This window comes from Zingiber officinale, chromosome 10A (genome assembly GCF_018446385.1).
Source record: "Zingiber officinale cultivar Zhangliang chromosome 10A, Zo_v1.1, whole genome shotgun sequence".
NCBI lineage: Eukaryota > Viridiplantae > Streptophyta > Magnoliopsida > Zingiberales > Zingiberaceae > Zingiber > Zingiber officinale.
In genome coordinates, this window is record NC_056004.1 from 97086023 (window position 1) to 97099251 (window position 13229).

Below are 13229 nucleotides of genomic sequence, written 5' to 3' on the forward strand. Positions count from 1 at the left end.
CATTTTCAATATTCATTTATAATGAGATTGTAGATACGTAAAGAAGGGGAATAGATGGAAGAGTCAAAATATTAATCGCGTGCATTCATTATATCCTTTTCAATCATAGTCTCATTTAAAGTTTGCAGGTGAAATATCTCTTATAATTAAGGAATCAAGTATTCGCTCATTACTCTTCTGTAATAAATACATATGACCTCATTAATGAGGAAAAGGAATGGTTGAAGAGAGGAATGTATAAAAGGATAGTAATAAAAAAGGAAAAGGGGCATTATTTTTCTCCTCTCTAATTCTTGAAAAACCTACATATTGTTCCTTCAAGTTAACTCTCTAAAAAAAGTCACTAGCAAATCTTAATAGAATCTTGATGTAGGATCACAGGTTATATGAATGGAGATAAATCATGAGATCAACTGTTAAATAGCAAGGGGGTATAGGAAATTTTTTTCCCGAGAACATACAAATATTGATTCCTTATCTCATTATAATAAAATATTCATTTTCTAATCAATTTGGAACTTACAGCCTTACAGGGACACAACTAGGTTATAGTCAAGGCCAACGGAAGTAGTAAAAACAATTGTCAATTGACAACTTTAGTTCATGTGGCCAAGTATTTTAAGTGCTATTAGTCTACTTATATGCATTATTCTGAAATTTTGTCCCCCTTGAAATTTGCAAACCCTTGAGTTAACTATTATCTTATTTCTTCATTATATACTTTTAAGTAAATAGAGAAGCCTAGAGGTATGGAATCTTTGGGCTAAAATAAAAGTCACAAAATGGCTCAGTTAAAGGCCAATAAAATAGCCCCTAATAAAATTCGTACAATCATTATGCCTACGATTGGTATTAATATTATTCCATCGTACCAACCAAGCTTGTTCCTGCTCATCCACAATTTCTGGGTTGTTTCTAATAAAGATAAAATCAGTAGACTCTTTGAACTTCCAGTGCTTGAGGATGCGCCTTTCAGTAGCCAATGGAACAAGTATAGATTTTAGACCAGTGTAATTTATCATCCTCAATTTGTCTGTTGGAATTATGGGATTCATACTGAATAGATAAAGAAGATAGTCTCTATACAGAGCAGCTTCGCCTTCATGCAACAAGGAGCTCTTTGTAATCCACAAACCTTGAACCAAAACTGCATAATGCAGCAGCACTTTCAGAACATCTTCTTTTGAGTTATCTGGAGCAAGATCCATGAGTGCATTAAAATTATTCACCTGAGAAACCTGCATGTAGAGGCAGAGTATGACAAATTAATGAAAGGTATTATCAGAATAATCATTAAGAGAAAACCTTTGAAGCATGGCGACTCTTCTCTATTATGACCTAGCTAATATATCATGAAATGAAACAGACCTCTCCACAAATATCTAGAAGCTGTGCAAATTGACTCTTCGTAAAATGCACAGTTGCAAGAACCTCATGCATCAGGAAGCCGGTATTATGAATAAGTGAATCTCATACAGAAAAATAATGAAATATATCAGGCGAGGGGAGTAGCTATGATACTTAACTAAAGACAGAAGTCTGATGATCAAATAGGACACAATGGTGATAGGTATTCAGTGGCAATTGACACATAGGTAATACAGGAAGCTTTATTTTAGTTATTTGGTGTGTTTCTGGTGTTTGTCAGTCTTTTAGATTATATGAATAATTTATTGAACTGAACAAGGCAGTCTAACAGTAAGAACAATTTATCCTGGTTCCACTTCCCTATCTCCCCACTTCTCTCATCTCCTGATAGAGTAAACTGATCCCAGTCTTTTCCTCTTTCTCCTATTTTATCTTCCTAGGAATGACATGCAGGAGGCAGGCGGTTTATGCAAAACTTATCAAATCCAAAAAAGATATGAAAGATGTTTGCTTTCTTCTTAGAAATGCAGAACCAGATAAAATTTAAGGACAAAATGAGATTAAACCTCAGAAAGCCATTTCTTCAACCGCTCTTCCAAGGGGAGTGAGAGCAAGAACCTACAGACACATGAAGAGTCAGTTTTTTTGCAGTTGCAATATCAACAATAAGAAATCATATTTTCAAGAAGCATTCAGTTCAACTGGCTATGGCTGACAGGGGCGAAAGAAATACAAGGTGGGATAAAATGAGGTTTTAGTAATTTTCAAGTAATGCAGATATAAAATCAAGAATGTAGGTTATGTGATTGACATGGAACACAGCAAAAGAATTCCCATATATATATATATATATATATATATAAAGTTGAATAACTCAACTACCTTTCTTTTTTTTTTGAGAGAGAGAGGACAGAAAAGATCAGCTCATAGTAGAAGGAAGTTCCTAGAATCTCATTGTTGTTATTGGAGAGTTGAAGATTTGATATCTGGAATTTTGATATCTGAACAAAACAACACATTTCCGTATTGTGCCGAGCGTGCTGATGTACGGTACCAATAGTGAATTGGAGGTGGAGAAAGGAAGAAGAGGAAAAGGTAATTATATTCATAATAGCAAACTTTACAATACCATTCCATACCTCCTAGCTGGACTTTTAATCCATCCAAAATGGTAAAATTTTGACACAATGTTGTGTGGACAAAAACTAAAAAAAATATCAAACTTTATTTAAATTCATCTTGACAAATATTGCTTCATGCTAAGGGATGTCAAGTGTTTGCATATCAACACACATGGCATCATGCTAAGGGATGTCAAGTGTTTGCATATCAACACACATGACATAGGAGAGATCACATGTACCATTATCAAGATGATATGTTTCTACCATAGCGCCTGACATAGTACAAGACTTCAACATATGGGATAGTTACTAGTTATTATCACCTTAGTTTACAAATAAAAAAAAAATATTGTCTTGGAGTGAATGAAATTAAGCTTACTAAAAGGTTTGGTAGATAAGATGTTCAAATTATAATCCGTGTTTTAAAATGGAGCTAGAAAAGAACCAAAGCAAAGAATATTTTCCTAGAAATGAAAGGTGCATGGCAACTCTTTGTTTGATCAATCATAATATCATCAAAGAAGGCTCCAACTGCAATATGTGTAAAAGACCAATGTATCTCACCCCTTGACCATGTAGTTGAGATTAACAAGGTTCAAAGTGCATCAAGTTATTTGGAGTAAAGAACAATGCATATCTGCATGGGTTTTGAAATATTTATTACAGTTAAATCATCAAACACCTCACTTTGAATAAATGGAACTGATATACAAAAAGAGCAATGGTGACAAAATGTAGTCCAAAGAAAAGGTAAAACCTATTCCTTATTCTGCGAATTGAAACACAAGCAAAAGATCATAGCTGGAAACCTTACCTTAATGAAGAAACTTTTGTTGTCTTACTGTTTGTTGATGTTCCAGGGTACAATAAGTCGGCGTAATTAGATCTAAAGCATTAATTCAATATGATAAAAGTCAGGAATCTAAATCACATATATGAAAAGGTTTGGAGTATTAATGAGAAGGAAATAACATAAAAAAAATCAACTTGGGTAGTTCTCTAGTTTGAGGTCTCACGGTTTCATCGTAAATGGAATTTGATGATGATCTTCTGAAATCATTTTCTGATGGTATCTTTCTGTAAGGTGGCTATCAATTGGATGATATTCTAATGACACCCATGGCTGCAGACAGAGCAATGAAATCGGTTTAGCATCACAAAACATATTCTAGCAATTCAGCAGTAAGAAGTTCACAATAAGAACCACCATCCAATACAGGTTAGCAGGTAAAGCTATCAGAGAATCTATTTCTTCAAAGAATTCAATGGAAAACACAAGGCAGATAAACTAGGAAGTCACTTCAACTCTGAAAACTGTTAAGCACGGTTTAAGATTTCATTTAGTGCCAATTGGCGTGGGAAGAATATTTTGTTCCATCTGCCAACCAGCACATAGAACACCTAGCACCACGCAACTCCTCGGTTGAGTCTTCCATGAACACCAAATTAGTGCAAGGTTATGAGGAGAGGAGAAGAAAGGTAAACCTAAGCATACTTCAAGTTCGACTAGTGTCATAGATGTCCCACATCAGCAGAGTTGGTGGTCAGAGGGGAGTTCATGGGCTTCCAAGGCCAATATGATAAAAGTGGGCTGACAAAGGTCCAACACGGCACAATGTTCTAAAAATCAGCCTAAGCGGTTGCCTAGGTGGTGCCTAGGCGCTAGGCGCTAATCAGCCGCATCGAAAATATGCTAGCAGACCAGCCTAGGCGGATTTAGCGCCTAGGCGGGACTAGGCGGCCCTAGGCGCCGACTAATCGGTCGAATCGTCTATACGCCGCGGAAATAGTACAGGATTTTCATGAATTTTTTATAAGTTTGGGCTTTTAAATTTAAAGCCCAATTTAAAACAAAATTGAAATGTAACCTTAAGTTTGTGTCCAACGATGATATTGAGTTTGTGTCCAATGAAGAACAAGTTGTTGAAAATTATAAAGAAGGGAAAATGGAATAAATTTGTGATATTTTATTAGTTTTGTAATTTTAAATTCATTTTAAATTTGATTTATTGTGTTCGAATTATAGAATGTGATTTATTATGTAATTTATGTTGATACTATGGAATCCGCCTAGTGGTGCCTAATCCCCGCTTAGGCGGCCTAGGCGCTAGGCGCTGGTCTGCCCGACTAGCGCCTAGCAAATTTTAGAACATGTCAGGGCAGGGTGACAGGTTTTAATGATAACAATTTCGAGATTAATAATGGGAGGAACAACGGAAAAAAATTTAAGAATATATATATATACATGCACAAACTATGATATATGTTATAGTATGTACATATGCACATTGAAAATATGTATATTACTATATTGTTTCGATACTAGCACCACATGATATAATACCAAAACTATCTCGTTTCGATTAGAGATTGAAACTACGACACAGTTTGAAATTATAAGCCTTGTTAAGCCATAATCTAATGGGGAAACAAACAATAGGTAGTTGTTCCTAGAGAGAAAACGAAGGGATCTTTTAAGTCAATGTAGCTCACTATTGCATCCTATGGAAATATTCATTGATGTTGTGTGAAAAAGTAATGATAAAAATACAAAACATATATTAGCTTTGGCTTGTTGACTTCACACGTCTCTTCATATTATAAATCACCCCTTTATTCCTCCTCTCTAAACGTTTGTTGGATAACATTGCATGCTTCATTAACAAAGAAGATAATTGAGAACTTAAAATGGAATTCCAAAGCAGAAAATTTAGTTACTTCAATGATGAATCACAACCTATGTAAGTGGTTCCTTCCATATACAAGATTGAGAACTTTGATTGAAATTATGCTTGAATTATCATATCTAAGTTTGAAATTAATCAATTTTAATTGAACAAACAAACAATTTAAGAGACAAGAATCAAACAAAGAAAACTAATCAAATGTGTAGTGAGGTACAAGGAGCTTCCAACCTCATCATTTTCTCCTTTATTTAAACTGGCATGGCCAAACCTTTCCTGATCAGAAGAAGAAAAAAAAAATGAAAATTTCAGTACAACACTATTTAAATATTAAAAATTAAAACCAGCCCAAGTCATAGATTCTTGATGTACTAAAGAGAGTATGTATATGCTTGAGAAATTAATATAAATAGGGAAAGTCCTATGTACACAAAGTGGTTAACCTATCATCATATGCAATATACTATTTCCTTTAGAGGAGATGTTGTCCCTCATCCTTTGACCATCTCACCCCTCTTATCATTGTGTCAGCGCAAAAGGCCTTCATTACCACTATTGCCAAGGTAGGAAAAGAGGAATTTGGGGCTCCACTGCAAGTCCTCACTCCAACATAGTATGGCCTTGTGCGCACAATGTTGTCATCTAGTACATTGTCACCATACGATTGCATGCAACAAGAATCAATTGTGCATAGTAGATGCCTCAGCAAACTTTTTTAATTCCAGCTTCAGCTGCACAACACCACATGTGACCAACGAGAAGTAGATGATTCTAAACAAGTCTAAACAAGTTCTCTAGCGAATGAAAAAGGATTCAAATAAGAAGAATAAGCGAACATGGAAAGAGAGAAGATGAATGTATGTACAAGTGTATAGCTGTGCAAGAATTTTCTGGGAAAAGATCAAAAAGTCTTCAAATGAAAATGCCATAAACATATCTATAACCCAGGGGACAATATATTATAAAAGAGCTTTTTCAGAGGAAGTAATTTTTTTTTCAGGAGCAGGGGAGTTAGCATACAAAATTCACCTGCTTGATGGATAACCCAGGTGAATCAACAGCATTGGTGTCAGATTTTGTACTTGATTCCGCAGTCTGCACATTTTCTTTCATCTCAGGATTTAAGTGTGTCATTGATGGACGAAGTTGGACAACTGCATGGACAGGATTTAAGTGTAACTGCAAGTAATGAGATTAAGAAAAATAAGTTTTCTTGGACAAAATCTAGGTCATTGATGCAGAAAGTCAAACAGAACACAACATATACACCATCAACTAAAAACTCAAAAGCAACCAAAAATAAGAAATAATATGAGAGATGTAAGCAACGCTTTCCATCGAGTATGACAACGAAACCCATGATTAAAGTTTTGTTTCTTTGAGAAAGTAAAATAACAAGGAGAAAAAAAAGCGTTTCCTTTGAAGGAACCAGGATATGAAAAGGAACTAGAAGAAAATTTTTCTCCCCTCAAAATTTATCCATCTAGAGAAAAAATTATAAATGCAGAGAGACACCTTGTCTCCCCTCACCGTCAGCTTGGCCTCTGCCCTAAACTATGAGCCTGTCTGTTGCATCTCCAATCTATGACTTTGGAACAAGATGAACATGTTATAGCATATATATATATATATATATATATATATATATATATATATATATATATCACCTATAGAAAAACTATTCTTCTCTTCCTTTCATTTTCCATCTCTATCTCACCTCTTTTCTTTCTCCTGTTCCCATACTCCTTCCAGGAAACAAAGATTAAGTCATTTTGCTCCTATTTACCAGGTAAATAAATTGAACCTATAACTCTAAAAGAGAGATTGCATCCTTTTGTTCATCATTAAAGTCCTTGCTCAAAGAAGTTAAATTTTTAGTACTAAATAGTGACCAGGCTATGAGCTTATCAGTGAAAGCGGGTAGTTGTGTAAAAAGATTGTTCTAAGATTAATACTCATGTAGAGTAGTAATCTATTTGAAGCAAATTAGACAAAGATATTGTATAAAGATAGTTGATCGTTTTGATCAGGTGGAATGCAAATGAGTAAAATTTTGCTTTCTTTATGGCACATCTAACATCAATCTTTAAACACTTAAGGAAAATGATATGTAATTTGTAGTTATAGACCCTGTAATAAGATAAGATAAATGCGCCCAAGCAAAGTTTCAAAATTTATAGTTAAATTCCCATTATAACCTTTATGTATTCTTTAAGCAAATATCTAGTACTTAACAAATCAAAGTATCAAACCCATCTGCTAGTGATATGTAATTTGCAAGGCCATCTGATATAGAATTTCCAAGGGCATCTAGAATACTCATATCATAAAACACATCCATGTTGACTAAAACAAAGCTTAAATGAAATTTTAAGTTTGTTAGGATGAATAGAAAATCTGGTAATTTGCAAAAATCAATTTTCATTTTTCTCAAAGAAAAATGTGAACTTTGTTCCAATTTAAGCAAAAGAAGGTACCTGGTTTCCATCCAAAATCCCAATAGCATAACTAGCTAATGAAGGTGCCAGTGATGAAGACAAAATCTGGGAAAGTTCAATTTAACTGTCAGGTTGAAGAAAAGCTGACTTTGCAAAACAATTAACCTTCGTTTATTACTTAAGTTTATAAAATTAGTTATCTAGCAATTATTTGAAGTGCTCTGAAATGTCACTATGTTTGATGCCAATGAACTCAGAGGTGAAACAAAACCAGGTAGGAAAGGAAGATATGTTGAAGCATAAAATATCAGGATAAGTGAAAATGAAAAACAAATAAATAAAGCCAATCCATTAAAAATATAACCCAGTCCACAAAACTAGGGTTGTAAATGCATAAAACGTCTATGAACCAACTTAATGAGAGCTTGTTTATATTAATTTACATACATAAAGAATGGATAAAAAAAAAAGATTTTTGTGAATTCAAGCTTAATGTTCATGGAATGAGGAATGCCAATGAATAGTTTATGAATAGATTTGTTTAAAAGCTTGTCTAAGACTCATTTGTGATCTTCTATATTTAGCCACGTTATCCAAACATATAAAGCATACAATAACTATGTATATGCAATTATGTAGATATATATAGGGATGGCAATGAATGGGATAACACACTTAATTAATTAAATACCTACATCTCCGTGAAACAATATGTTACATGTGAGGACTAAGAGAAAACACCAACAAAGTAAAATCTGCAATTATACAATATGTTACATGTGAAGACTAAGAGAAAACACCAATCAAAGCAAAATTTAATGAATCTAAAGCATAATGGCCATTGACGATTAAAAGTCAGACTACAGTAATGTTTGCCATAGATTCAGCTACATTCTCAGCAGTGTAAATGACTTTTATTATGAGTATCCAGCAATAAGAAAGAGTAGAAATAGAAGGTCATATAGTTCTCCACCTGCTTCTCTAACCTTAGGGGACCAGAAACATCTTGGTCATAGTTCTCACTATCAATATTCAGACTCAAATCTATCTCAATCTTTGATTTTGTTGGCTTCACTCGAACCTGAAACAACAAAAAATAGTCAAAGAAAGGTTATAATAATGCAAAATAAACATATAGAAAGATCTGAATAAATGTATACAACAATCTCAACAAAAAAAACTAAAAAAGGAAACTACACTTGAAACTGAATCTACTGAACATACCTTTTCACATCTTTCATTCAATTCGTATGGTCTCCAAGAAGGTCTATGTACATACTGCAAAATATATAGCTGAAAAAGAAAAAGTTTATAAATGAATCGTATATTAAATATGATTGAAAGTAGTGTTCATTTGAGACAACCGAAATCCATATGAAACTACGTGCAGTTGATAACAACATCAAGATTGTATTGCTTGTCCCTCGTCACTGAGACTACATAGTCCTGACTATCTTAAGAGACAATGCTGATGCTTATTTAGGTCCTCATTGAAAGAAATAAGTTCTTTGTTACTATCTATGTTGGGTAGAGAGGGGGGGAGCGTGCAAAATAGCAGAGGCAGCAATCAGCAGCAAGAGAGGCAAACAACTAAAATGAAAAAAAAAAACACATATTTCCAATAAGCTTATTTGTTTGGGCTGCTTAAAATATCAAGGAGAAGAAGTTCTAGCTTGCAAAAGTTGGGATTTCCCAACTCCATAAAGAACTGACAGATAAGTATAACCATGAAGGTAAAAAAGTTAATTTCCTAATCACGGGTAAGGACCAGAATGAACAGCATTTCATTCCATTCCATTCCCCCAAATACTAAAACTGAGGTCCAATTTCCTGAAATCTCATTTTTGACAAGACATTACAATCTCTTTTTAGGTTCCAGACAATGCACACAACACCAAGCCAAAATGACAGTGACGGCACCTATGCCTTGAGACTTAATCAGCAAACTTGCAACAATGGACTTCCAAACTTAAGATAGTAGACAAGGAAAGACTTACATAGGAATCCACATCGAGAGGAGCTGGAGAACAGAATACGTCAATCTCGCGAACCACGGGATCCTCCTCTTCCACTTCCTCCTCGAAACCTCCATCGACGTCCATCGCACAGCTCGCTGCGACCTCAGCGTCCGGTCGGGATGACGAGGGACCTTGAGACGAAGAGCCAAGTCCAGGATCCTCCTTGACGGGGTCTGGGGCGGGAGGGCCGGTGTCGGGGTCGGGCTTAACCCGGGTTGGGGCCTCGATCTTGACCTTGCCCTTCATCTTCGGCTGGAAGCGGGCGGAGCGCGCGGGGCGCTGGGATGCACCGCGGTCGAGGTCGAGATCGAGGGCCATGTCGAGGTCCGACGCGGCTCCGGCGGAGGGATCGATGCCATCGTCGCCTCCGTCCATGTCTCTCTCGCCTCTCCTCTCCTCTCCTCTCCTCTCCTCCTCGAAGGCGCCTTGCGTATGTGTGAGTTCCAAACGGTTATCGAAGGCGCTCGAAGTTAAACCCTCGCGATTGCAGAAGACGTACCGGTGAACCGGCGACTGGATCAACGCAACCCGGTCGAGCCAAACTAATTGACCCGGATCCGACCGAACCATGTCAAATTTTGGAGTCGCAACCAAACCCGATCGGTAACAAAGGATCTCTAGATAAAAGGAAGTTTTGGAAAAATAAATTCCAAACAAGAAAAAAAAATAAAAGAGTAAATTCCAAGTAAGGAAAATATTTAAGAATGAATTATGAGGCAGTGAGAAGTCTAAACTAAAGATAATTCTATCCAAAAGTGAAAGTTTCTTTAAATTCATGAAGCTTAATAAATGTTTAACATAAAATTTGAAACTCATATTGTATCTAATGAAAGAATAAATTATATAGTAAATTTGACAATCCAAGAATCTATTTAATGCCTTCTGAAACTTGACCTATTTTATTGATAACCTCATTGACCTACCTCCACTGCCTTGCTTTAGCTTGTTTGTTTCTTTCTTCTTCTGAAACTTGACCTATTTTATTGATACCAAGAAATAATGGTGTGAGATCAAAACAAGCAGCAGCAACAGCAAGAACAGTACTAAGTAGTAAAGGGAAGGTATGGGGAAAACCTTTTGATTGATCATGGCAAATGCCTTGGGAAGTGTGGTACCAATATTGGAGAGGGCCTTTCTTCTAGTTGTGTTGTTGAAGATATCTACTAACCATTGAGATTGTAGTAAAAGTAGGAGTAGCGATTCTTTTAGGACGCTTTTATATTTTTTAAAAGGAGATAAATTATGATGGAATATTTACTATATTATAGTAGCTCTTTGCACGAGAAAAGTCAAACATCCGGTGAGACATTTAGTATCGATTAGAAATTAATTCCAAGATCTATTGTAACAACTATACATGTAGATACTAACTATATTAACTATGTTAACATATAGGACGCTAACCATTGAGATTGAACTTTAGTCTAATAGTAGCTCCTATGAAGAGGTTTCGTCTCAAGTGTTGGCTACTCTTTATTAGTCAAGCAAGGTGACATATAAGATTGATAAAATGAACCTTTTGAAGTGATCCCAAATGAATTTATATAAGGGATATAGTGTTGGTGCAACATCCCTCAGGTCAAGGTTGACCTGGTTAACCAAGCTGAGTCTTGGTTTGGGTTTAGATGTTTGACAATAAGATATTGATCGAAGAAGAGTTAAGTAGGTCAAGGTTGACCGGATACTTGACTAGGAAGTCCTAACTGGCATGTCAGGCAGAAGGAAGTCCTAGTGAGTGAAGCTAGGCAGAAGGAAATCCTAGTGAGTGAAGCCAGGTGAAAGTCCTAGTGAGTGAAGCTAGGCAGATGAAAGTCCTAGTGAGTGAAGCTAGGCAGATGAAAGTCCTAGTGAGTGAAGCTAGGCAGATGAAAGTCCTAGTGAGTGAAGCTAGGCAGATGGAAAACCCTGGTGAGTGAAGCCAGACAAAGGAAATCCAGATGGATCAAGGATGATCGGACATCTGGTGTTGGGAAGTCCAAGTAGGTCAAGGGAGTGACCGGATACTTGGCACGACGAGTAAAAGTCCAAGTGGGTCAAAGGGATTGACCGGACACTTGGTGGGGAGTCCTGGCAGGTCAAGGGAGTGACCAGATGCTAGGCATGATGTACCAACAGGTCAAGGTTGACCGGATGTTGGTTAGGGAGGTTTGGGACTTGGTTTTGGGCAAAAACCAAGTGCTGGATCGATCCGTGGATCGATCCAGGCTCTGGATCGATCAGTGGATCGATCCAGATTCTTCCCAGCGAACAGAGAGCTTCTGGATCGATCCGTGGATCGATCCAGAGGTCCTGATCGATCAGCCGATCGATCGGGACGATGCTGCTTCGCGCGATAAGCGCTGGATCGATCCGTGGATTGATCCGGGCGTCGAAATCAGACGCTCGGATCGATCCGTGGATCGATCAAGCCTCCGACGATTGGAACATTGAATCGATCGGGATCCGACCGCGTCGGGTTTAAAGCCGCAGCGGCGTGGTCTTCGGCATCTCTTCGAGCTCTTCTCGAATTCCAGGTCCTCCACGCTCTCTACAAGCACGTGATCGCGGTTCTTGAAGGTTCTTGGAGGCTTTCCAAGTCAAGAGGCGGATCTATTGCAAGAGGAAGAAGTTAGGGTTAGGGTTTTTACTGCACATCTTGTAAGCTTTTGCTTAACTTGTATTTCCCTTTCTTCTTCTTGTATTGAGAGTGTTGTAGGGCTTCTCCGCCTTTGGTAGTTACCATAAAGGAGTGTTATTCATAGTGGAGGGTGTGTGCGTTGGTGTGGGTCCTTGGATTAGTCACCTCTTGTGAGGTGAATACCAAGTAAAATCCTAGTGTTAGCGTGTTTGTGTTTGTTTCTGTATTTTCCGCTGCACATTCAAGAAGAAACAAGCAATGCCAAGCAACGAAGCGCACCGAGCGAACGCGACGAGCTATTCACCCCCCCCCCCCTCTAGCTACTTTTGGTCCTAACAAGTGGTATCAGAGCAAGGCCGCTCTTCACCGGAATCATCGCCGGAAGGGTCAAGCATATCAAGAAAAGCTAGAGGGTGAAGAAGTTGGAGCAAATTTTTCAAGTTCAAGATTTTATCAAGCTCAACTTCAAGATGCAATTCCAAGATGGACTTGGATTTGACACAAGGGTGGCTCCACCATACACATCCACAAGCTTCGATTCTTGGAAATCAAGAATCGAAACCTTTCTTATGATGGAGATAGAGCAATGGTTTGCTCTAATGGAAGGCTTCGAAGCTCCAACAAACTCCAAGGGCAAGCTTCTCAAGAAAAGCAAATGGAGCTCGGAGAAAATCCAAAGGTGCGAGGCCAATGACAAAGTGACCAAGCTATTGGTCAATTTATTGCCAAGCACCATCCTTTGCAAAATTGGAGAATTTGAAGATGCAAAGGATTTATGGAGCAAATTGGCCAAGCTTCATGAAGAGATCCCCTCCACTGTACAAGAGCAAGCAGAATCTAGAGAGGGTGACTCTTTGGAGCAAGACCAAGAGGAGGATTCCGAGGTTGAGAGATGCTCAACCTCCGAAGAAGAGGAAATCCAAGAAGCTTCATCCTCAAGGGAATGCAACGAAGGGAACAAGGAGGGAGCATACTCCTTG

The 13229-nt window shown here is 37.3% G+C and overlaps 1 protein-coding gene across 3 annotated transcripts; it reads right to left on the reverse strand.

The window, feature by feature from the left end:
• Positions 1-748: 748 nt before the first annotated feature.
• On the reverse strand, positions 749-10207 carry LOC122027689 (DNA-directed RNA polymerase III subunit RPC5-like). 3 transcript variants are annotated; one of them, XM_042586694.1, is made up of 11 exons: positions 9612-10207; positions 8839-8907; positions 8588-8695; positions 7654-7719; positions 6197-6355; positions 5408-5452; positions 3509-3615; positions 3307-3378; positions 1935-1986; positions 1230-1238; positions 908-1147 (listed from the first exon to the last, which is right to left on the reverse strand). In XM_042586694.1, the coding sequence occupies exons 1-11, from the start codon at positions 10200-10202 to the stop codon at positions 1052-1054; spliced, it is 1374 nt and encodes a 457-aa protein (XP_042442628.1). In that variant the 5' UTR covers positions 10203-10207; the 3' UTR covers positions 908-1051. The 3 variants fall into 3 exon arrangements, with proteins under 3 accessions (XP_042442627.1, XP_042442626.1, XP_042442628.1); XM_042586693.1 differs by having other exon boundaries at positions 749-1238; positions 6206-6355; XM_042586692.1 differs by having other exon boundaries at positions 749-1238.
• Positions 10208-13229: the final 3022 nt, after the last annotated feature.